Raw genomic sequence first — 26212 nt, 5'->3', positions numbered from 1 at the left:
CTTTTTAAAACACTGCATCAATTCTTCATATAAAAACATCTACAGATATTTATACAGCTAATTTCCTTTGGAAAAACAGATTCTTAACGTCTTTTTTCCCAGATAAATAAGAAAATAGAAATACACTTAAGTAATACAAACATAAGACCACATAAAAATACGTTCAAGGTATTGTATTCACTGTAGTAAACTTGCAACATTTTTTTGCTCAGCTCTTCAGTACCAAATGTACAACATTCTTGATGATGTAAATAATTCATAAACTATAGCAATACATTTTATTATCTGCTTATTCTAAAGAGTTAAAATATTTGATTTTTCAAACTGCAACAGCCCTTTGCCAGTGATTTTGCTGTCCAAGTGTAAAGCTCTGCAGTAGTATCGTGCTTTGCAGCTGACTATGTAAACCTGTGAGATTGTTTGTTTATTGATCTGCAAATGAGATGTAGAGTGAACTCAAGATTTAAGCAGAAATATTACATGACAGCTAAATGGCTGGAGGCCTTCCTGCAGACAGGTCCTACAACAAGCACACAGTATACTTCCACATTAAAATAAAGCTGGGAAAAATAATGGTTAAAGCACACACCTATACTAACTGTGCAGATCAGCTAGAAGAGCTTCTTTTCCTAGGTATCTTTCATTCATCTCCAAGCTAATTTGCTTCTTTCTCAACCATAGTATACTACAGTAGTAGTCTCATTTGGACCCAGAGGGGACGGAAGATACTTTTTTCCATGCTACAGAGTCTGATTTTAAGATTGTTTCTCCTAAGTATTTCTATAGCTACTGAATAGAATACCTGAGCCTCTGCAACTCACTAGATCTATAACCAGTATTTTTATTATGCACCTATATGTGAATATACAGAGAAACAACAGGATGGACTTTGGGACTGTTAGTCTTTGAAACACAGTAATCACACTGTAAAAAGTAGTTGCTATATTGAGACATCTAGTTCCCTATCCTGACAGTCTCAGTTCAGGACTACACTACTTAAATTTCCAAATCCTTCTGGAGGAATTTTAAAAGTCATCATCTGGGAAAAAAAAAACCCCAAAACACAAAAAACCCCAAAACAAACTGAAAACCAAGAACCAGGCTCTCTGAAACATCAGCGACTTCTTTACTTTCCCTGGAGGTTGGATGAACTTTGAAATACATTAAAATAAGGTGTCCCATTGTTTTTAACACAGAAGTGAGCACTAGGAAAACTTGTCTGAATACTTCACAGTAAGACACTTGCTAATCCTAAAAAAAATCACAAGGTGGAGCTCAAGTATTAAAATAGTTATATATTTAACACTTAAAAGTAGCTACTCAGAACTCATTTAAAGTCATACTCTAGTCACAGGACATTTATAACGCTCTCATTCTCTGTTTTTTCCAGGGCTCCCAGTTTACTTACCCAGTTTTGTGTCTGGGACCTTTGACCATAAGACTTGCATCAACAGGTCTTTTAGAAATAATATGGTCCTGAGTGGGATCCACAAACTTAAATACATGAGATGACCCAAACTGCACCTTCATTCCACTTTGCAGCATAGTGGTTTCTGAAATACGCTGACCTTCCACATAGGTTTCGGCATCAATGCTTCTTGGGGTTACAGTGACAACTCCATCCATATTAGTGAGGTCACAGTGATGAGGCTGAATTCCTGGACCAAATAACTGGGAATAGAATTAACACAGAATAAGTTATACAGCCACAGAAATTAAAACAAAAAGATTAAGCAGCTTACCATTTTTACAGACTAGTAACTTAACTTCACCTGCTTATGAATTTAACACAGGTGAGCAGTACTAAAATCAGTTGAGTTTCACTTTGATTTTCCTTGCAACAGAGATAATAAACCACACTTAACTAAAACGTGCAGCAGAAATCCCTTAATGAAAGGGTTTTCCCTTTTTTGGTCATATGCTGTTCAGAACTGTCTTCTTCCACTCGCTGTTTTGATGTGGAATCTCACAATGCAAGTATTCTCAAGTCAGCTACCTGCACTGACGTGGACTCAGGGTGCTGTAAGAGACTCTCTGGCATGAACTTCATGCAGCTATGCTTGCTTTACACATTTATAAAATCCAACTCATTCAAAGGGGTTGGAAGCCATTAAGCAGTTGCAATAACACTGATACGAACCATTGGATCCAGTATCCAGTCAAAGAAAAGAAAACCCCATCTTACATACTGAAATCTTTACTTTCCTCTTAGAGCAGGAGAGAGGAAATAAAGTCAGAGTTATGACCATTAACATGAAATTGCAGCAATATTTTATCCTTCTAGCTTTGAAGGGTATTTACAAAATATTTTACTTCACCAGTTTCTACAGTTACACATAACTGACCAAAGATTGGATAAGTTCTGTCATCCAAGTCTGCTTTTTTCCATACCTGAATGGAATTTTCATCAAATTTTTCAGTTCCAACTTCGGTTACACTTAATTGTAGACGATAGAGCTTTGGCTTATCTCTGGAGTCAGAACCATCTGTACAGCAAGTGAAAAATATTAATTTGCAAGTTAAAATTCAAATGCACAATATTTCTGTTATTGCAATTTAGTTCAGAGTAGCAATGTTCACCAAAATCAACTGAGACACATTCTTTCAAGATTTGTTAGGAACTCAGTTGTATTTCATCCACCACAAAAAAAAGTATTAAACACAAGAGCACTCAGTCCTCTAAACATTTTGCAGGCACAGGGATAGTCTTTTATTACATCTCAGTATTTGACTCTACAGACATACATCTAATATCACTGTACAACAAAAAAAGTAATGCTAATAAGAGTATCTTCAGCAATTTAGACTGTGTGCAGTTTTTAATACTTAACAATGCTAATCAGAAATAATATGGCTGCACCTTCAATGTCACCAAATGCAAACATGTAATATGCTACAGCATACATTTGGCTGCTTACTCCCAAATTCTCTGAATTGTTATTATGTCTCCTCAAAATTTACACATGAAAACCTAGAGTAGCTCCTTCATTTATTCATTTCTGAATCCAAAAGTCAGACATTTCCTCCTTCTACCCACATCCCAGTTTATTAAAACTGGCACCCAAAAAATACAAGATTCAGTTTGGAGGCAGGGACTCTTATTCAACAGGGAAAAATACTGGAATTTTGGAAGTCAGTGACATAAAAGTCAGGGCTAGTTATCTAGGGCTTTTGTTATTAATTTCTTACAGCATTTTCTCCTAAGCCCTTTATATACAGATTAGAAAGCAATCTTTACAGCCCAGTGATTTCATCCCACATTAAACATACTTCCCCCCCACCCCATACTATTTAATTTTTGACATTAAAAAAAAAAAAAAGAGACAGTCCTACATATTTCTGAAATATTCTGTAAAATACATGGTAAAATATTATGCTTTCCAAATGCTTATTTAAGAGAACTTGTGGATCTCATTCCCGAGTTCAACGTTTACCTCACACCACCATATATTCTCAGTATAGATGCCTGCCATGCTTCCACACAAGAAATGTATATTAGTAACACAGTGTTTCTGCTGAAGCAAAGTAAGACTATTTTGTTTCTCTGGAGTGTCCAATGTAACAAATAAACACTTTAAACCACAGCACTAGCTACAAACACTTTCTTCTTCTTTCCAGGAAAATGAGAAAAATTCAAGCTGGAAGTTATTTGGAGCGCACATGTAATCATCCATCAGTAAAAGTCCATTTCTGCAGTAAAATGTATCTTAATCTTGAAGATAATTACTACAAATTCTAAAAAGGATGAAAAGCCTTTTTGTTCTAGGGGAGGGAGGGATGCAGGAGGGAAGGAAGGTTGCGTTATACTACAGTGCAAAGTCTTGTATTTCCTGTTTTTCAACAGCTGGAAGCTCGCCTAAATGTTGTTTGGAATGCATTCCACGTAACTCACTATACCAGGATACAGGTTCTGCCATACCTATGACAAAGTTCCTGGCTCCCCATACCACGACAGTCCAAGAAGGCTGTTCTAAGCTAAGGATGCAACACAAATAGATCCCATGTCTGGGTTTATGCACTTACAAGTCAACATTCACACTTCAAACAGCAGTGTTATTAAAAAAAACCCCAAACAATCAAACAAACAAAAAAACCCCAACCAGTATCAGCCACTCAAGTGCTGTCATATCTCACTTCAGTCTATCCAGTCTATTTTTACTAGTATCAGATTCGTCTCTATTTATTGGTTCATTTATATGACTTGGAAGACAGAGACAATTGCTGAGTACCACATTTGCAGCCACAAGCCACTGAAGTGCATCCTCTACCATACTGCGCAGAATTTGATCTTCAGCCCATAAACCTCATACAACCAGCAACATCAGCAGTTGTGGAGAAGTAGAGGAACAGGACAAACTTCCAGTAGCAAACTTACTGAGTTTCAGCAATTGCTCAGGGCATGAAACTGAAATCTGTCAGGTTCTTCTCCAAGAATATGAACAGCCAATGTTTTGACAGGAGAACACTTCTACAAACGTTATTTCTAAGTACAAATATGCCGAAATGCATTCTTCCAAAGAGACAGACTGGACTCTAGAGTACTAAGACCTCTTTTACATGCTTTGAGATAAAGATTTAAGGAATTGTAATTATTTCCCCCCCCCCTCCTAGAGATGCAACCAAATTCGAAGCTTTATACTCAGTGGTCAGGTGTTCCTGCAGAGCTCATCTACGCTTATCAGTTCAGCATGTTCTACAGAACTTTTCTGCTCTCTGGAATAATGATGTTAATGAAATGGAAGTCCGAATTCACCAAAGAGTTGAGCACTGGAGGCGTAAGTTTGAACGGAGTTCTTTAAACCCCAGTATTGCACTCGACAGCCATGAAAGGGTGAGCAACACTAACAGATGTATCCAGTACTGGTACAGTAGTCTAGATAATAAAATGAGAAAACAGATGCCAAAAGAAAAAGAAAAGAAGGAAAAAAAAATGAAAAGGAAAAGGTATTTTGGTAGACATTTCATGACGAAGTGGCTTTGTGTTCTTGTCTATTTGGCCACACCAGGACATATTTGCACATTACTTAAACTCCAAAGAGAATCAAAAATCCATAATGTTTTGTAGATTAGATTATCAATTTCAAATGCTACAGATAAAACTGAACAAAACTCTACCGCCTAACGTGGCTAAATCGCTTTGACACACACCATAAATGTTACACAACACCACAAACCAGGCAGTAAAAATACCAGAGGATGCTATGAAACACAACAGAGCAGAAAGTGAGGTCACTTCACTAGTGGTCCAAACACTATTTCACATAAAAATTCATCGATTTCATCCACTGAATCAACATGGTAAAGCGCCACAAAGCACAGTTAAGTTCCATACTATTTACCCAATTCACTTTAGAACTATGAATTCAGCAAGTAGATGGATCAAAGAACATTTTCCTTTCTACCACAACACTGCTTGTAAACCACCCTATGAAATTTAGTTGTTAACCTTTAGGTGAAAGGTTGAACTTTTTGGATGGTAGCACACTCATCTATTTGATGTTTGTTCACAGATTGAATAATTAAATGGCAGCTGACAAGACAGGTAACTACTTCACAGAAGCAGTCCCTTGAAAAACAGTAAGATAAGCAAGATAGCCTTTCGTTTGTCAAAAAGAATCAAAAGATTTACAGCCAGTGATGTTTTTAGTGACTAATGAGAGAACAGTATTAAATATAGCGTTACCTTCATAAGCGTGATAGTTGTAGTAGGCAAAGTGATTCCTTCTCCCTGGGGTTAGAAACACATGCACAGGACCCAGGTGAAGGCAGCACCAGCAGGACAGATACCATGCAGAACATGCGGAAGAGGGCAGGAAAAGAAAAGACAGGAAAGGGTGAAACTGTAGCCAGACAACACTTACTCAATTTATAAGGATGAAGTGTATTAAACTCTTTCAACTTCAGAAATTGCACAGAATATAAAGACATCAGTTCTACAAAGTTACTGAATGAAACAATCCCTATTGTTTAGAAAAGCGACAACAAGCTGTTAGAAGAAAAACATGAATAGGTCAGTCTCATGGGCACCATGGCAAAGGCTTAGTACACAGTGTTGCCACCTGTGGCATTTCAGATTGTTTTTCCTCTCCCAGTTAATGGATGTCTTGCTCCACTGCCCAAGCACAACGTTTTAATACTAAAGCGACTAGGCTCCATGAAGAGTTTAGAGCACAAGAAAAGAAATCAGAAGTACCATTAAAAGAACCCAAAGTATCAGTATGCAAATCAAACCTCAGCATACAGAACACAATATAAAATGCATTTAATAATATATTCTATGTACTACTAATTTCATCTGACTAAAAAAACCCAACCAAAAACAAACGAGGAAAAAAACCCAAACAAAACCAAACTAAACACACCACACGACTTGGATTTTAACCTTTTTTTTTTTTTTTTTTCCCTCCAGTTCTGAACAAAGTTTTCAGCACTAACTTCCAGCCTTGCTTCCCAAATAGTGAACAACCAGACTTCAAACTGTATATCACTTCTTTGGATACCTGCGTGTACCCAAGTTACACTTTACAGGAAGAAGAGCTGCAAATAACTAAATCACCACAACCAAGAGTCCACATCCAAAACTTTGATTTCTATCGTCTTCATGTTTCAGAGTAGAAGTTGCATGTGTTTTATCAGACTTTCTTGGTCTTCCAATTAAAGTTTTAACTTTGAAAATCTAAATGCCTATGTAATAAGGTATTTTAGATTATTAGACAACCAGAGTTCTTACCTGGGCTTAATTCTACCAGGTATGGTAGTTTCTCAGGAGGAAGGCAAGAGCCATAGCCAGACCCGTCAACTCTTTCCTTCCCCTTTAATGGCTTTCCATCAGTTATTTTCTTGGATTTCTTTGGGATATAATCAGGAGGCCGCCTTTTCAACTGGAAGACTAGTATTCCTAAAACACAGTATTATACATCTTTTGAATCTCACTATCAGTGAACAAGCACACATCAAACATCTACCAACTTGTAAGTGTTCCACAGGATTACTTTCAGTTTACTAAGTTCCTGACACTTCTTTATGTAGTTATTTTTAAGTTAAAACTATTGAAAAGATTAACAGCATACTCTTCCACAGTAGACAATTTTAAAACTTTAGGATAAAATGTGAAACTCTTCTACTGATTAAAGATGTCGTACCATAAACGGTGCTGAATTAAATAGTAAATAACTCTAAAAACACCTAGCATTTAAAGTGCCTGAAAACAAAACACTTTAAACTCCTATGTTCCAATTTCTTACTTTACAGGGGTTCCACACCAAGGCTTTTAACACCCAAGGCACAAAAATTTCTTAAAAGCTTTTTAGACTTACCTTTATCACTAGGCCACTCCCTGAATATCTGCAGTGGACACTCATCATCATCAAGAATAGTTTCTTTAGCACCTTTATCATCAGAGTGCTGAGCACCAGGAGGCAGCGTGACCTAGAAAAGAACCATTATCAGTTTTTAGAGCTGTTAGCAGACAATTAGAACAGAGGACTGAGGGACACAACTTCTGATTTTTTCTTGTTCGTTTATAACAAAAGATAAAGCAAAAAGATTCAGTTACTTGAAACGCGTTTTGCCTTTCAAGACTTTTTCCAACTCTCTCTCGCCTCTTACTACAGTTAAATCACACTTCCCAGAACACCAGATACATTTAAAAAGCGAAGGAAAGCAAGTTACATGTAAGGTAGACAAGCTGTCTAAAGAACCAAAACTAAGTATACTTTGGCAACGGACGCACAGGCTGCACATACCTTTTAACAGCTATATCCTGACAAGAGAGAGGGAGAAACCTTGATTCATGAGTTCTGACTCTAAAGGAGACATAACTTGTGATTTCATGCACATTTGCACTACTGTTCCCCACAGAGATCAAGCATAAAAAACGATGATAGACAGTATTACAATGCATGAGTATCTTCTAAGTTAAAGACAGATCTTTCAAAGCTGAGTATAATAATAAAATATATTTTATACCTCATTTGTGATCCCAACAATGTTACTTAAATTTACAGACAGCTCTATTTTAAACAGACTACTCAAAATTATTCCCATCTCTGAACTATGACCCAGGTAACACCTTCTGGAGTGATGCAGCTGTTGGCTACTGCACCCTACTATGCTGCAGCCCTGGAGAGACTTTCCACTCTCATTTATCACCTCCTTTCCACACCCATTTTAGTGTTAACCAAGTTCTCACAGATCCACCTCAAACGTCCTTTCATCTTCTTCCAAGCAGGAAACAAGTACATTTAAGATCTAAAGTATGTAATCGAGTCATTTGCCTTTCCCTAAAACATTTTCTATGCAAAATCTGGCTAAACATAGGACTAATTAAATTATCTTTAATTAGATTTTCAAATAGACAAGATATTATAAAACAAGGAAAACATTAAAATGTATAAACCGAAGGGAAACAGAAACACATCTACACTCAAATCTTATCTTGCCAAACGACTCTTTTCTATTTCGTGTCTCCAATTTTAAAATCAATTATACCTACAGGATAATTTTGATTAGCTCATTAAAGTAACACTGTTTCAAGCCTTATTCAAAAAGCAACATTTTTTAAATTCCAAAGCCCTAGTGCCAGAAGGCAACTAGTTGCAACACAAGAACTACATGCTACAGTGCGGGTGTACTAAGGCTGACCAATACTGGGGAGTAAAGCAAAAAAAATCCAAATGCAGTGAAGTTAAAGGACGGATGAGATACATATAGGTGCTACTACTTGATCCTGATATTACTTCTGCCTTGGAACTTGGATGAGCATCTGTACCTGTGTGCTGGGCTTAATGGCAGCAATGGTTAACTAGACAAGTCAGAAGAAGGGGTCAAAAAAAGCACTAATCCCCTTGTCCTCCCTGTCTCTCAGGAGGCATGAACTGATAACTCAGGCATACCTCACTTTAAGAAGTGTGTGACCTAACCTGTGGAAAGACACAAAACACCACATCTGAGCTCATGCAGGCCAGGAGGCTTCTAGTTGTCAAGAAGTCATTTTCAAAAGCATCTGTTTTAGGCAAATACTGCCTCAGTTTCACCCACAAAGCTGAATTTCCTACATTTTAGCATAACAGTAAAACATGGGAACAAGTTTATATTTTGATTGGGTTTTGGCTTACAGGTAGAGAATTACTTTCATTTTGAGAAATTGAAGATACAGTTAAATATCCTTGCATGAATTTAAATCCACAGAGACTGCTGAGGTGAGACACACACATTTTACTGATTTCTGCAACAACACAGGAAATGGAGATTGGTAAATCCGGCTTAAGATCACAAGTCTTGGAAGAGACTGGAAGTCTCTTCAGTCTACCAACTGAAAGAAATGCATAACAGATGATTAGGAAGAATATACTCTGCTTCCTCATAATTGCACTAATTAGCATATACAAATTATTATAAAGTCATTCCAATCTTTATTCAGCTAAAAATGCAGTGAAACATGCAGGAAATACAAGCTAAGAAATTTAAATGAGGTCTGTAGCAACTGAGGACTTAACTTTCAAGGCATTTGCTGGGATAAACAAGTAAGAGAAGATAATACTCAAAATACTTAACCTTCCTGTGGTCAGTATTAACTACAGATCAAGTTATTAGATCTACCCTTAGCAAAAGTTTCACACACACACAAAAAAGAAGCCATGCTATAACAGGTCTTCAATAAGCTCTTCTGTCATTTTAGCTTTTTGGGTTTGGTTTTGGTTTTTTTTTTAATAAAAACCTCAGATTTATTTCATGTTTTAATATATCTGTTTATTCAAATGAATGAACCCTCAATATTCCTTACAAGTTGGGAATACAGGCTCTGCACATGCCCTTGAAATGTTGCCTGTAATCATGCCTGTAATGTTTATTTCTTAAGCAAACACACCCAAAACTAATCGCCATGAACTGCACGTTTTTGCTTGACATTACAAGAAGTTATTTATGCCTTACTCTCAAGTGAAAAATAAGAGTATGCTAAACCAAATGTCCAATCAAAATTCTACTTTTTTAAGAGTTAACTAGTTTGCTGTGTGCCTCAAGTCTTATGCCCTAAATGAATATGCACAGGTTGCTTGGAAGACTGTCTAATTAATTTGACAACTTGAGATATGTGCACTGAACCCCATATTATTCAGGGAAACTCAAGCTAAGCAAACTGAAACAAACAAAACATATATTGGAACAAACCCGTATTTACTTGATTACATAGAAAAGCACTTTACAAGTGGGCTTAAGGGTACAGCCCGATACACTGCAAACCACAGTATGAAAACAAGCAACTAAGAGGAAACTGCCATTTACAATAATGGCTGTCACCGGTAAGTGTTAAGAAAAATTCTTACAGTGTTCATCTTTCAACTGAAACTTCAGAAGTGAGTGAACTTTATGACAGGAACTTATGCAACCTTATAAAGGTCTTGTCATACAACTATCTATCTTAATAGTTAAGTAAATGCCAACTGTTTAAGTCTTCTTTAAAACACTTCACCTGCCACCCAAAGAGAACAAGATATTAAAAAATCCCAAACAGTAGGAAACTGAAGTTATACGCTCCATTGTACACTGTTTTAAACCCAACAAATAAGAAAATAATTGGAACATGTGCAAGACACATCTGTCTTCCGTGGAGCATTGTAAAGTGTCAGAAGAACACAGGCAAAAGCCCCACCAGAGGTAAAGGACAGCTATGAGACTCTGTAAAGGAGTATCAATGGCCATGACACATATTTAGCACTGTATTTGTGAGTTTCCAAAAAGGAAAAACAGTGATGAAAGACATAAAACTAAAGCTAGGATACTGTAATGTTTCAAGCAAGGAAAGCAACTCCATAAAATATCTGATAAAAAGTGGATTTTAAAGGTTAAGTTAAAAATATTCAACTTTATTAATAAAGGAAGGATTATCATACTGAAAACCCAAGCACTGTATCAGCAGAGGCATGAGAAAGGCCAAATAGATTCCAGTCAACTACGATGACTTCTGGTGAGCAAAACAGTAAGGTCTTCTACACTTAAAGGTACAAAACAGATCTGCTATTGGCCTGCGAAGATCACCCACGTATTTCAAATGTAAACATAAGCATACAACTTACGTCAGTATAGAAACTTACTATATCAAGAAGATGTGTTACTTAGACAAGACAAAGTATTTTCCAGAAGTGCTTTCCAGAAAACTAATTTAAATCAATTTGCTTCACAGCAAAGATTTTGTTAATCTTTCCCAAGATCAAAGCAACATTCCTCTGACTATTTTCTACATTAAACATCCTCACACAAAATTAGAGGAGATGGGAAGGGAGGTTAAGAGAGAACACCACCAGAACCACAGTGACTTGCAACAGCTTCCCCGGTAAGTGTGCAATCACTTCAGTAAATTCCATAAAATCTAAATATTTCACAATTCATCATAATACCCTCTAACGAAACAGACCGATACAAAACTGTCTTCCAAATTCAGTCACAACGTCTTTGCTGTAGCCCAGAATTCTCTCAAATCAGCAGAAAGAGAAGCGTGTCAAGTCAGCAGCCTATTTGATAAGATCACTGCCTGAGAATTGTTAATTTCATTTATAGAACCCACAATATGAAGATAACTGTCATAATTAAAACTACACATAGAAAATACTTTGTAGCCAAGACTGAGAAACAGCTTTAATATGCTGTGTCATAAAAAAAACCCCTATTACTTAGAAAATTATTCCCCTCTACAATAAAAACCTATGTAACATTTTTCTGAAGTTAAGTAAAATTAACTTTCACAGTTGGGACCCCAATTATGGGTTAATAAAGACAAAGATAGGAAGTCCAGAACTTCATTAAAAGTATGTCTACAACTAAGACAAAACTGTTGAAACAATAAAAACTAAGAACAGTTCACTGTTATGAAACTACAAAAGCACTACCACTGTACATTTTCCTTAGTACTAATCAGAACATCAGAGCAACATGTCAATTCCCAGCTGTCTCTACCACTAGACGCTGTAAGCACAGAAAAAGTAGACACTAAGGTTACTCAAACATATCATAAAACACAAATTGGAAAGCAACTTTAAGACCAAAGATATATCCACATCCTTTACAGCAGCTAGAACATATGGGGAATAGCACACAATATAATATAAGCTTCTTTACTGTTTTTCCAGTGGCATTTCAAGCACTGGAGAAAGGGCAGAGGAAGAGAGCACAGTATCATGAGAGACAAACAATTTTTCCTTTTATTTCATCATTTTAAGGACTAATAAATCCAATTTTACTAGACAAGAAATAACCAGAAATGTAATCAAAGACTGGACTCAAGCAACGATCAAATGTTTTCAAGTCTCACTATTCTCCTTCAGAAGATGATATGGACAGAGGTTTGGAACCTTTAGTCTGTACTGCTCACTGGACTGTTTGAATAAAGCCATACCTCTAATAAAACAGCAATTCTATACAGTTCCTTTAGAACTTCTAAAGCAATTAAATTCTGAAAATAGGTGTAAGTTTCATTTAAATGTTTAATCTTTTCTCATGTGTAATGAAGGTAAGCTACCACTGAAAGGCATAAGGCAACAGCATATAATGTATACCTTTTATAACGGAGTTTGCCTCACCACTTTTGCCTCTGAGCAGACACTTTTAGTTCAGGGAAATAGTTCTGTGCACAAACAGCAAAATTTAGGCATCTGCAGGATTAACTCTTAGTTTATACATCTGTGAACCATAAGCACGCTTAGTGGTATAAAACCACAGTGTCAAGTTCAGAAATACGTTACTTTCATTCTTAATGTTTATCTATGTAGCAAGTAATAATTTAGTAATATTGGAAGATTTAGGTTTTAAAAACAAAACCTCTGACCAATCACTTCAGAATTACTGAAGCTATAAGATTTAATAATGTTTTTGATTTAAAATCAAACCAAAACAAAAAACCAAGTATGAAGCACAAGAAGATTGTGACTCAGTAACTTCACTTACACGAGCAATGCAATAATCCTTTGGGTTTTCCTTCTCCAGACCATATTTTTCCAGTGCTTCAACAACTGCAAAGTCTGCAGTATCTGTAGTGGACAGCAGGATTGTCTTGTATGGTATATTTGGTTTTAAACTGTCTGCATAAATTCTCAGTGTCCCACCTTGGAAACAAAATTTAATTAATAATGCTACCAAAGAATAAAAAGACAGAAATCTAATAAATGGCTGGACATAAGAACGAACCCCTTCAGAAATCATTTAGTCAATCCACTAATACAAGAAAAGCTACATAACATCCCTGAAATAATGTCTCCGCTGTTGGCAAGAATCTCCAGTGATGCTTTCCTAATTTCTCTAAGTGAGTCTTTTCCCTAGTCCTTTACCATTCTTTATGTTACCTGAAGCTAAAACGAAACAGTGACAATGACTGGATGAAGAACTGACCTTTCCCAACCTGACAGCAAGTTTGTGCTGACTTTCAAGAACCTCCCCCCTCTTTAAAAAGCCCATTTAAGATCTCCCTCATGTGATGTTTTCTACACCTGTAACTCCTTCTTCACTACTCTTCCACAGACAGAATGTATCATTTGAAATTTTACCAGTACTAATAACACTGATGTTTATAGAACCACTGTTGTTGCATCCCCACCCCCAAAAATGTTAAATATTTGATCATCTATATTCACAAGATCTACCAGAACCCTTTGTGCAGACCTGAACAATCACTCCTTGCCATCCTGCATTTGTGCTACTGATTGCATTTTTACATTCAGGTCATTCAGCTTGTTCTTAGTAAAATGAATAACATTTATTTCACAAGACTTCCTCAGTTTGTCAGTTTACTAAGCCTAATTCTGTCCTTCATTCTTTCCCAGTTTAGCACTGTTAGCAGTTAGACATTAAAGCTTTCGGTGATGGGCAAATGGACTGAAGAGAATATCCTAGAAATCATATTCTCTTCAGTCCATTTGCCCATCACCGAAAGCTTTAACTTGCACTCAGCACAGAACACACTCCTGTGGTATACTACCTCTATAAATCCTTCATTCAGTTATACCACAGATGAAATTAGCCATGAAGTAGAAAAAATGTTGGAGAAAGCAGAAGTCAAATTTACAGAAGCTGTTGGCCTTAAAAATACTCTTTCAGTAAATGGTTTACTGTTTAGAACTTAGCCAGAAGAAATCTAAGTACCTGAGTCTGGTCTGCCATCAGAACTGCGAAATTCCTGCATTCTCTTCTCTAGTTTTTGCTGTCGCCGCCGTTTCATAACCACCTCGGGATTCGATATTGTGCGAGTGAAGCTGGTCTCAGGCATATCTTTGTAAACCTCAGCTGCAAGGCGAGAATTCTCACTGCCAAGTTAGTTTAAATAAACAGAAAAAAATCATTATTAACAGCTTAAAATACATATATCCTCATAATTCCAAAAAAGATAAAAGACAAGCAGAATTCATACACATAGGAGATCAACTATTGTAAGTTGGTTTCTACATGAACTTCACTTTTGCTAGGATTAACACTGTTCATGAACCCGCTCACCTAAAATAGACAAAAACCATCTTAAGTATTGATGATTGCTAGTTTTCACTCTTAAGGAGTGTGGGGGAAAGGCCTTAAAGAAACTTTACATTGTACCCCTAACTTTGTTCTGATTTACAATTCTGCATATCATGTGGAAGCAGTGAGCATATGCTTGCAGCTCACGCTTTTTCTATTACTAATGAACATACATGCAATTCTATTTTAATTTAAAAAAAAAAAAATCAAAATCAAGCTAAGTAACAGCACAGAATACCAGAAAGGTCATGCTGACATCTGAAGAACACTGCAAACATCTCCATGCAGAGGAGTACTACATGTACGAAAAACATTCATGAACTCAAGAAAAGGGAAAAAAGAAAAATAATTGAAAAAAAAAAATAATCAAGCTGAGCAGCTAAATCCTCTATTATATGCTAACCAGTTAACTGATTTCTTTCATCTCTGAGAATCTGTTATCAATTATGATGTTTTCATCTTTCTTTCTGGGTATGTTAAAAATCCACCATTAATGATCCCCCCCCCACCCCACCCCCAGTGTATTACATATGAAACCTACAAAATCTGGTACAGAGACTAAGCTTAATGCAGATCTTCTCAACTTTCTAGTTCTTCTTCATACAGTTACTTGTGCCTGACTCTTGTACTCCAGTTTTCCGTACAAGGATTAATGTATGCCCTGCCCTGTCTCAATAAGGCACAGCAGATTTGGGAGCAAGAGCTGAAGAACTTGGATGACTAGCGACCAAAACACATCTCAGAGAAAAACAAACTGATAGTCAGCTAAATGCAAACACCTACACACGCTAATTTTTCTGGCAAAAGACAGAACAATCAAACATAGGCAGAGTAGTAAACCCTACAGAGCAAACTCTCAAAATAAACATAGTGGGAAAAGTCCATGCCATCAAGCATGTCAATTTCTGTACAAGGACAAATAGGTGGAAAGAAGCTTATTTCATGTTTTAAAAACAAACCTTGTGGCAAAACATACATATAAACCACAGAAATCACCATCACATATTTTGGTTTATCATGATGTTGCACCCATATCAACTACTTACTTTTGAAAGAAACAACAACTTATTTGATAGAGAGGGTGAATCGTTTAAAGTAAGATGTAGCTTACATGAACTGATCAAAGTTTAACACACTTACATATCATCCCCATGAAGAAGTCTATCATCTTTATCTGATGCTTGTCGCAAAGCCTCTTTTTCACGCCTCTTCTTTTCTTTTTTTTCTTTTTTTGAGAGAGTTCGTTTGAAATTCTGAATTACTCCCTCTTTTTCTTGTTTTTCAGGGCCATTACTCTGGGCCTTCTGCAATAAATGAGTTTAAAACAACTTCCATCAATTTTAGCCCAATGAAACGTTAGTATTGGTTTTAACTTTCTAGGTAAGTCTGATTAAGACAAGTATCACTAACACAAAAACAATACTTCAGAGAACAATACTCTCTTACACAGGGATGGGACTAATACTCTCCAGAATAAAACAGAAAGCAAAAATAATTTCATATTCCAAAGCAGGTATAAACTGATTAAGCATTTTGTATTTAAAAAAACAAAGAAAAAACAGAAATGTACTTGAATAATGCTTATTTCACCTTAAAGATTAACTGAGACGGCAAACAAATTTCTGCCTCCCAGTAAAAGTATTTCACAAAACAACACTGCACTTCATCTGTTTTCAAGATGACCGTGTTGAAGCATCAGATAATAATAAACTACAGAAGGAAAAACATTAGAGAGGACATTTCCCCTATGGTTTATTTTTCTGAGTTGTCCTTCCAGTGTTATCTTCTCCAACTCCTGCTCCTTGCATACACAAGATACCTGTAATCCTAGGCTCATTTGCCTTCTGAAGAGAAAAGAATAGAAGATAAGAGAAAGACGATGCAGGTTTTTTCTTCTACCAGGAAGCAAAGAACACAGAGAAAGAAGATTGAAGATTACTTAATTCAATGAATAGGAATAGCAAGCGTTGTAGACGTAGTGCAAAACATCATTGATTTTCTCTCCCCACCTCTAACATGGATGCATCCTGTAGTCAAAAACATAGTGTAAGAATAACTCATGTCCCAATACCCAACACACCTTTATAATTAATAAGCTCTAATTCCAAGAGTCAAAGAAATTTAGTGCTCAGCCCAAGATCAAAAATGTGTCTGAAGATAGCCCACACTGAACAGCACATTTTCCAAAGATATAAATATTTCCAAAGAGCTAAGTTAGATATATATAATTATATGACTCCAGGAGCTGAAGTCTCATCCAATTTTATATTTCAATTACTAATATATAAAACCCCAAAACCATAACACTTTTGCATGGCTCATGTTCTCGTGTTCCTCATTTCGCACTTGGAAGGAAAAAAAGCCCAAACCAAAACACACCTCCCCAAAAGGAAAGAGTCTCCCAGCAGTTTTGTTAAGAAACACCATGTTACCTAGAGAGGTAACACTTTTTAGTTATTTAACTCTCTCCGGCATCCCCTTTTAAAGGCTCTGCAAGACGCAGGATTACCTCCTAGGTGTTTGGCATCATATACTATATGAGGAAAGTTTTAATTCATGTTAGAACAAAGCAAGCTCTACATTCTCTGGGCATTACATGCTCTAGTACTAGACAGCTACATGGATCAAAGCATCACAAGCCATCTGAAAGATGTGTTCCTGATGTGTTCCATCCAAATGCTGTGTTGTGAAGATGCATTTTAGAGTATTGCAAAAGACTAGCTCCAGATATCAAAGGTCAGCAGCAGCACTTTTTCTCAGGAATTAGGAAAGTAGAAATTACATTTTGCTATATATGTGAGTCCCACACACTTCAAAACCATTGTTACCACTAGCATACTCCATAAAGATACTCACCTTTGGAGGAAGTGTATCATTTTCATTCTTGAGAACAAATCTTCCCTCTCGATCATCTTTGTTCCAGTTTAATTGTACAACAAGAGGCTTCTCATCCACATCTAATCTTCTTTCTTCTTCAAAAAGATGAAAAGTAGTAAGTTACTTAGCACCTCAAGAGCAAAGATACTTAGAAACAAGTAAAGCTCTTAAAAAGCAGGCGGCTTGCTAACAGTGCACATCAGATGATGTTTCCCTCTTTAGTACAGGGACAGAAAGTCTGGGGAGGTAGAAATGTATGTTCCCTTTCCAGCAACCAGCCTATGTATATTCCCTCTAGCTACATAAGCTAAAGCTCCACATAAAGTAGTCTTGCAAACCTTCTTTGTCAGAACTAAGCCTGGGAACATAAGATGATCACTCAGAAGGAGAAGTTACATCTACAGTTATAATGTTTCAAACTTTTTAACTTCATGAGACTTCCAAATACTTGTTTTCCTTATTTTAAATTTAACAAGCCTGATTGTGGCCCAAGAACTACTATTCTGGAAAGACCATACAGAAATTAACCAGACTGCATAATGGCTTTTTTCTTTATTTCATACACCTACTACACAACGTTTGCCTTAGTGTATTATATATATTTTAAGTATACGAAAAAAAATCTGAGAATGTTTCAAAAATTAAACAAATGTTGCCATTTATCTCCCTTCTAGAAGTAGGTGACACTACATATACATAGCAAGACAATGATGTCTTTGCAGTTACGTTTTATTTAATGAGAAACAGTCCTATTGAATGAGGTCCCTCTCTTATAGGCCACATCTTAAACATCAGGAACTTGGTCTACAAAGGAAACCATTTAATTTTGACTACTGGTACAGTGCTAACAGATTTTTAAAGAAACCTAATGCAGAATAACCACATACTATTAATTGCTTAAATCAGTGATGACATATGTACTTTTTCCTAATCCCATGTAATTCGCATCAAATCATCATTCGTAGACTCTGGAAAGTGACGCATATCCTAATAAATTTCCATTCACTATCTCAGATTAAGTAATTTTCAGTCTTTCAAAAGCAAAATTCAAGGGAGTTAAACTATTTGTGTAAGCTTCCAAAGTACAAAAAAAGAAAGAGAGCAACAACATACTAGTTTCTCCTATTCCTGTCTCCACCACCACACACACTACCACCTTCCAACTAGAAGCTTCCTACTACTGGGGGAAGACACAAATGCTAGCAGCATCAAAAGGTGTCTAAGTTCTTCACAGTTAACATGAAAGGATCTGTTTAAATAACACAGTGTCTTCAAATAATACTATGTTGAGCTTTCCCCAATTTAGCAGTACAGGAACACCAAAGAACTGATGATGTACTCCAAATTAACACTCCTATTATCCCATTATAAATTTAGCCTTTACCTACTAGTCCTAAAAATAGCAACTCTGTCAACAAATTAACAGGATGTCAAGTACAGCATTTAATAGATGATAATGAAAACTTACATAAACTGCAGGCCTGATATGGTTACTTACATTTTTAAATACCTCTCCCCATGTAACACTTATTTGCAATATACTTCGGAACAAAAAACCAAAGATCCAAGTTATGTGGTTCAGAAGCTGGGGTAAACACATATTTCGGCTGGGGTGGACAGTAAAATGGTGTGGATGCAGGAAAGGCTTCATGAATAAATACTAACCTCCACTGACGTGCACCTCGTAAAGAGAGTACTTAGGGGATGACAACATTCGCATGTCTGGTCGAAACTTCTCTGCAAGAGTTTCTATCACATCTTGAGTTGTGGCTGTACTAGACACACGGATACATTTTGTTGCAAAATTTCCAGCTGCTTTGTCTTGAAAGTAGAATCTCATTACTCCATGAAACTCTAGATCCTATAAAGAAATAAAAATACAAATCTGAGTGCTGGCTAACAGTAATAAGGTTCAGAGTTCTCCAATTATTTATTAGTTACAAATACACAATGAAAATATAAGACATTCAAATACCACACTGATTTTCAAAATTTTGAGGACAGCAGAACTTAGTAACTACAACACCATGAACTTGATAAAAAAAAGAATATTCTGTAAAAATAAGTTAGGTACTCTATCTTAGTGGAAATACTTAAAACTTTGATCTCTAAATACTCAAATTTACAATTATTGTCAGGTCTGAGGGAGAATACAACTTTTTTTTTTAAACCCAGAAACATGTCTTGACACTAGTCTCAATGTATACTGTTACCCAGAGCAGGACCCTGTATCCCACATCGTAAGAGCACAGGCTAAATATGCTTGAGGAATAGAAGCATGTCTCAAAGAGAACAGCTTTCTGTCACAGCAGTCCTAAGCATCACCTTTTCTCTCTTCCTTCCCCCCTTCATGAGCTACTCTCTCTTATGTTGGCATGCTGGTCCCAGAAACAGCCTGTTCAGGAACATATAGAACAGCCTGTTCTATATTTTCAGAAAGGTTAGTCTTTGGTACAGCTCCCCCAACACTCTGCTAAGGAAGAAAAGCTCCAGTACCACACAAGGTGAAAGGGAGGGAAGATAGGGACTGCAACTGCAACCAGGTGGCTACACCACAGCTGCAACATCAATCTGTTCCAACTGTTGTAAATTCACATCCTCAGATATTTTCTTCAGGGGTAAGAGTCCTGCCCTCCACTCCAGCGTACCAAACTGCAGGAGGACTCTGGCTGCTCATGCAACTCCATTACCAGTCTGAACAGAAACTCCAAATTCAAATTCCAGTTCCCCAGCAGTCTCCACCTGGTCAACTCCTTGGCCCTCGCATAATTCCCAGCACTGCATTCAGGGGGAATGAAGAAGATTCAAGTGCCCTAGCTGACAAAGCCAAGTTTCAGTTTAATAATCATTGCACCTGTTTTCACCTTCCAGAACCTTAGAAGGAGGTATATCCTCAGATGTCAAGCGTGGTGGTAGATTTGATGCTAAGCACAGCCCTTTCCAGTACTATATCTGATCCCACGAAACACACGGCAACATTTCTTTGAACAGCAAAGAACCTGAGATATTTATTGAAGCTACTCTATCCTTCAGAAGACCTTCACAAAAACAAAACAAACTAAAAAAAGGTGTTACAGCCTACACTATAATAAACATACCAGTCACCTACACATACACGGAAGCACACACTGTTCTTCCCAGGGTGCTCCCTAGCCTGTGCCAATACAACATTCACATGCAAATGCAGCATGGACCCACACAATGGCCAATTTTGTTTTATTCTCTATTGTTATCCTAAGAATTTATAGAATTAATCTTTCTGAGCCTAAATTGGTGTTCCCACAGAACTATCTAATGTAATCCCTCCCGCAAGGAGTTACAGGTTCCACATGTCTTACTTGACATTAACTGCCTCCTTCTCATCCACTGAGTGCAATTATTCAAAGTTGGGTCCCAATTCTTCAATGCTGAGTATTCTTCAATGTTTTTGCCTTTTAGAAAAGCAGTAATGTGTTCCTCTGAAGAATCAGCACTTCAGTATTGTTTTACTGCTCTAACAGTCTGGATGTGAAAACAACTGAACACTTTGACCACTAACTGTCCATTTCCCCCAAAAATGTAGCTTCTCAACAGCTACTACTCACCTCTGAAAAGCACCCTATCCCCTTCATTTCCTGTCTTTAATTATCTACCTCAAATTATTAATGAATTATCCATACGAGGACTTATCCTCTCATACAAAAGGCTACCAAATGACTTCTGGAAATCCCACCCACCATAGTAAATTAGAACTTCCTTACCTGTGTTCTTACTAACTCCTTCAGTGACCTCCAAAAGGTTTGAGGCACAACTTCTTTTCACAAAGCTCTGTTGATCTTTCTACAATCTATTCTAATTACTATGTGCCCATGAATTCTGTACATTGCTGTAGTTTCTAATCTGCGCAGACAACATCCTGAGTAAAGGTCCTTTTAATACTTGCCTCACACTGCATTTATATTCAATAACATAAAGGTGTCTAGCTAAAGGAGTCATACATATCACTTAAGAAAATTACTTCATCCCTCACTTTCTACAGAGTTATTGCACAAACACTCTCTGGTTCTACCAACCTGCTTTCATGTTGTTCAGCTGTTCTCTAAACTCTTAACAGATGCTGATTTGAGAGCATTCCTCTGACAAGTTACCCATAGAAGGTTCTTGGCAGGGCAACCTTTCCAAGATTTTCCACAATGAACACATTATCTTCTGAAATTCTCTTTTATAAAGTGATCATCCTGTGGCTCTAGGTTTACTACTACTGATGTGCTGAAAAGCAGTTATTATTAAGGACTTTTCAAAATTTAAAACTCAAATTCTTTCATGCTATCTTGCACTTTTATATTCTGCTTGCTATATTCTATATCTCTACAGCTTTCCTCATTTGGATACTACTTCAGCTTTCTAATAACTATCTTTGCCCAATATTCAACCATGCCAGCTTCCTTTTGCACTTCCCTCGATAGCTGGCATGCTTTTGTTCTGCACCTCCAGCACAGCATCGTTAAATCTCAGCAGGTGGTAAGTACTTTGCTACTAGTTGCCTATTCTACCTCTAACAAGCTTCCCTAGCGTAGCTACGCTGTATTTCCAATCAGGTTGGAAAAATCTTGTAGTTCTTGCAAGAAAAATGAATTTAAGCATGTTATAATCTCTAGTACAGAGAGCACTCTCACAGGTAACATTTTGAGCCACATCCCACACACACTTTTGGACCAATTTATATGGTTGCCTCTTCTGTAAATACTCCTTAACCATAAATGCTTCGCAACACAGCCACAGCAATTTTTATAACCAACTTAAGGTTTTGATCCACTTGTTTGATGGTTGCAAAAGATGACAACACACGAGCTTCCTGCAGAAGTGTCATGAAGCACAATCATATCCCATTTATAACATTTATTTCCCTTTACACAAGGTTTTCCCCACCACCATCCCAAGGTACTGCTGAAGCAAGAATTAAGAGAGAACAATGAGTACTTTGCAAATCTCTTTAAAGTGTTGCACATTGTGTGAGTTCCCACACACAGATAAGGTTCCAGTCGATTTTATTTTTTTCTTTCTTTTAAGGAGGGGAGATTATTTTACTGAAGACACATTCCACTGTCCATTAGCAATGCTTTTAATCCTATAGAGTTTTTTAACTCTCTACAACAACACAGCAGAGACTCAAGAGCAAGGGAGTGCAACACAGATCCATTCAGAGAAGATTCAGAAGTATTAAATTATTTAAATAAAAGTGTTTGGTGATATGGAAGTAATTGCTTCACATTTCAAAAACTTAGGAAAGCAGGAGATAACAAAAAGACACCACCCCCCCCAAACCTCTAGTCTTCATTATTATTATCATCATCATCATTATTCATCACTTGTATGCATGTGTGTGTATATAGCTCCAGTGTAAGACACATTTAACTTCCTGGCCATATGCTTAGCAGACCAATAACACGCACACACACAGAGACTGATGCCACCACTCACACTAAGACAACAAGGTAGGCACCACTCAAGTTTCAAGTTATCTCCTCTCTAACTCTGCATTAAAGTGTTTATTTTTCAGAGGTACACTTCATCCCCAAACTCACTCCACTCACTCCTGTATTCCTTTGTCGAGACTGCCAGGTAGGTTCACTGCAGCTTGTATCATGGACTTGTTTCAAGAGAACAGGCTAAAGAATAGAAAACATTTGTCCTAAACCAAATAGATATACAACTATCTGTTACTGCCCAACATACACTTGTAAGTGGAGAAATCTCTCCAAAACATTTACAGATCTCTTAAAACCATCTTTCTCTAAAGATAAAGAGCTGCCATTTATAAATTATCAATAAGAAGTTAAAATGTTTTCTGGATTCCAAAAGTGACTAATTACATAAGTGTATGTATTTAGTTCTTTTAGTTCCTCTAGGGAGTTGATATGCATCACAGGCAATTTCAGCTTTCTCATCTAATCACATTTTTGATATTTTATGTATCTGCTGTGCAAGTCTCTTGACTCCTTATGTAGGAATGTGAGGATACAGAACTGTCTTCGGCTACACAAGCACAGTCAATGTTAGCAATTTTTCAATTCTGATCACCTAGCCTGCAAAACGTATTTTAAAGAGCATGCAGTAGAAGTCAGCTCTTTTTAGGTCTTTCAAATGATAAGGGCCATTTTCCTTAAATACTAAGCCTAAATGGGGTTTTATCCCTATAAGAACTTGGTTTTCGTAAATATCCCCTACCCAAAAGAAGGTTCCAACTTATGTAATAAAAAATTGCCAGTTAAGCACTATTACTTGGTTTTGCAAACACAATTAGGTTGTGCCACCTCTTCATTAGTCACAAAACCCAGATGATTCAACTACTTAATTATGGCTTTCTGCATAAAGTTCAAAACTAACAGGTTAAACGTTCCAGAAGTGTGTCTTTGGGGGGAGCGGGAGGATAAAATAAACACACTTGAAAGCATCAAAATGGCACACTAGAAGCAACACTTTCACAATACGAATTCTAAATTCTACAAAGTCTTGTGAAAAACTTTGATGAAACATTCTTACAAAACATCTGTGGTTTCAGTGCTATCGCCCTCCTGTGACACTTCCTGATGACCTCAGACCATTATCAGCTGAAAGAGTACTACAAAAACAGGAAGCAAACAAACTTTAATACATAACAGGGTCACGCTGATCACTTAAGCTACATCTAAAACTGAAAATGTGACATAAAAGTTTTCAAATGAATCACCAAAGTTTTCCATAGGGCTTCAGCAGTGATTCCTGTTTCTCAAAATAGCTTGTTTGATCTTTAAAACTAGCTGCCAATTACTTGCTATCAAGTAGGTATTCCTGCTTCAAAGCAGTAACCAGTAATAATCAAGATAATCACTCCTCTGAAGTTTTGTTATGCAGAACTGAAAATACATAAGAGAGGAAGAGAAGAGTGTCTCCAGCTTCCATCTCCAATTACGGAGACTGGTTACATATAGATACAAAAATTGTTAACAGTTCTAGTTAATACTCTGGTTATTTGAAAATCCCCACAGAAAAAACAGCTCTCTTCCAATTGTCCCACTCTTTTTAGACAAGAAAAACACAGTCAAGCAGGACTATGAAAAACAAGTGGAAAGTGATAAAAAGACTGTGCTGCAAGCAAGGTTTGGGAAAAGCCTGCAACATGACAATGGGATTTGTAGCAGGCAAACCTGGACTTCCTGAAGAATCAGAGAGGCTTCTGCAAACAAAGCAGTTATATCCAGGAGCAGTAACCATAGCCATGCTTACTCCTTTCAAGTGTCAGAGGAAGTAATGAGAGTATTATTCCAATATGTAAGGCACAGCAATGAATGAGAAGATCAAGATCACTATTCCCACAAGCCAAGCAAAGAATACTCCTAGACTTTTAAACTACTATCCCATACGCATCAATCATAAAGCAATACATACATCAATACTTAAGCATATTACACACTATTCATTTTGTGAACTATTCAATCTCTTGAGCAGTAGGGAACATACAAGTTTCCCTTCAAAAATCCTCATCTGTAACCCCTCCAAGAGCCTATCTTTGATCTCTTTTAGCTGCATTGATAACACTGTTTGCCTTGCAAGCAGCATTCTGCATGACTGCATCTAGAAAATACCAAAGCCCAGCACTAGGAATGTCACATCTTTCTTCCTGTCCCATTCAAATTCTACAGGCAAAATCTACAGAAGACTAAATCCTAAACTAAGCTGCAATTATTATTCAGGTACACGTACTTGTTGCTCAGGAGTTTTGCTAATAAAATATAAATCACAATAAAACCAATTCAGAGTGCAACACTTAGAATTAAAGCTAATACATGTTGCTTCCAAATGAATTCAGATCACAATATTGATATAACAGGTCAGCATAACAACAGTATTATCACTGCAGGATATTCTGAAACATTCATCCAATACCTTTGTACCTGATCCTTTGTCAGCCTACAGAATAAAACAGAATTACTTCCTTTGCCTCTTCAAAAGCCATAAATATGTAACAAATCTATGCAATTCTAATGAATGAAAAACAAAATTAAAAAAAAGTTAAAAAATTCCTACAAGATCTAAGATCTTAAAACCCCAAACAATCAATAAAGGAGTAAGCACTGCAACTGCATCAGAGTCAGGTCTCTAGCACACATTCCCAGCAGTGAATTCTCAACTTGAAAGTAAAGGATAGACCATATTTTTGTACACAGACTCTACAGCCAACTATTCAAAATGAATTCTGAATAGTCTTTAAAAAACGCTATTAACTGTTATAACCTGTTTTCCACGTAGAGGAGAAAAGCAACGTTTTTGCTAAAGTACGTTTTTCAGACACCTTCAAAAAGTGCAGCTTCAAGATTAACAACAGAATACCCTAAATGGCTCCAAGAGAAGAGAGGAAGAACAATACAGATTAAAAAAACAGCTCTTATAAAAATATTTTTCATCAGCTTCATTTCCTTTTCCAAACCTTTGACACCTGGATCAACAAAGACTCTCCACTACAGAATGACTCACTCTGCCACAACAATTTACACACACCATGATGTTCACAGAAGCAGGACCAACAGCTGAGCTGTCAAGAGAGAATTATCAATAATCCACAACACAACGAGCATAACTAAATGAAATCCCCTCTCTATTCCTGAAGAGGACTGCATCGTAGGAACCAGGCCCACTAAGATATGAAACAAAGCCTCAAGACCAAAACCCAAGAGGCACTACAAATGTCTTCATTATATAAATGTAATGCAATGAAGTCAATGCAAAACCCATTGCAGTACATGACAAATGCTACACAAATAAAAACTACAGCCAAAATTCATGTCTAACTACTACATACTCTAAAAAAGGAATTACTTTC

General features: G+C 36.8%; 1 protein-coding gene across 20 annotated transcripts in view; it reads right to left on the bottom strand.

Moving 5' to 3' along the window:
- Positions 1-26212, bottom strand: part of AFDN (afadin, adherens junction formation factor) — a 114423-nt gene that overhangs the window by 60353 nt on the left and 27858 nt on the right. For 13 of the 20 annotated variants that reach the window (XR_003993455.1, XM_030499345.1, XM_030499353.1 and 10 more), the window contains exons 2-11: positions 19039-19234; positions 17353-17468; positions 15637-15800; positions 14131-14291; positions 12940-13097; positions 7317-7428; positions 6731-6898; positions 5684-5728; positions 2392-2486; positions 1409-1671 (exon numbers count right to left, since the gene is read on the bottom strand). Coding sequence is in view for 19 of the 20 variants with exons in the window: in XM_030499345.1 (XP_030355205.1) it covers positions 1409-1671; positions 2392-2486; positions 5684-5728; positions 6731-6898; positions 7317-7428; positions 12940-13097; positions 14131-14291; positions 15637-15800; positions 17353-17468; positions 19039-19234 (1478 nt within the window). In the remaining variant the exon portion in view is untranslated. The remainder of the gene's footprint in view (positions 1-1408; positions 1672-2391; positions 2487-5683; positions 5729-6730; positions 6899-7316; positions 7429-12939; positions 13098-14130; positions 14292-15636; positions 15801-17352; positions 17469-19038; positions 19235-26212) is intronic. The other 7 variants (XM_030499346.1, XM_030499356.1, XM_030499352.1 and 4 more) reach the window with 3 other exon arrangements.

The sequence above is a fragment of the Strigops habroptila genome, chromosome 10 (genome assembly GCF_004027225.2).
Source record: "Strigops habroptila isolate Jane chromosome 10, bStrHab1.2.pri, whole genome shotgun sequence".
Classification (NCBI taxonomy): Eukaryota; Metazoa; Chordata; class Aves; order Psittaciformes; family Psittacidae; genus Strigops; species Strigops habroptila.
This window is presented reverse-complemented; position numbering and strand designations above follow the sequence as displayed.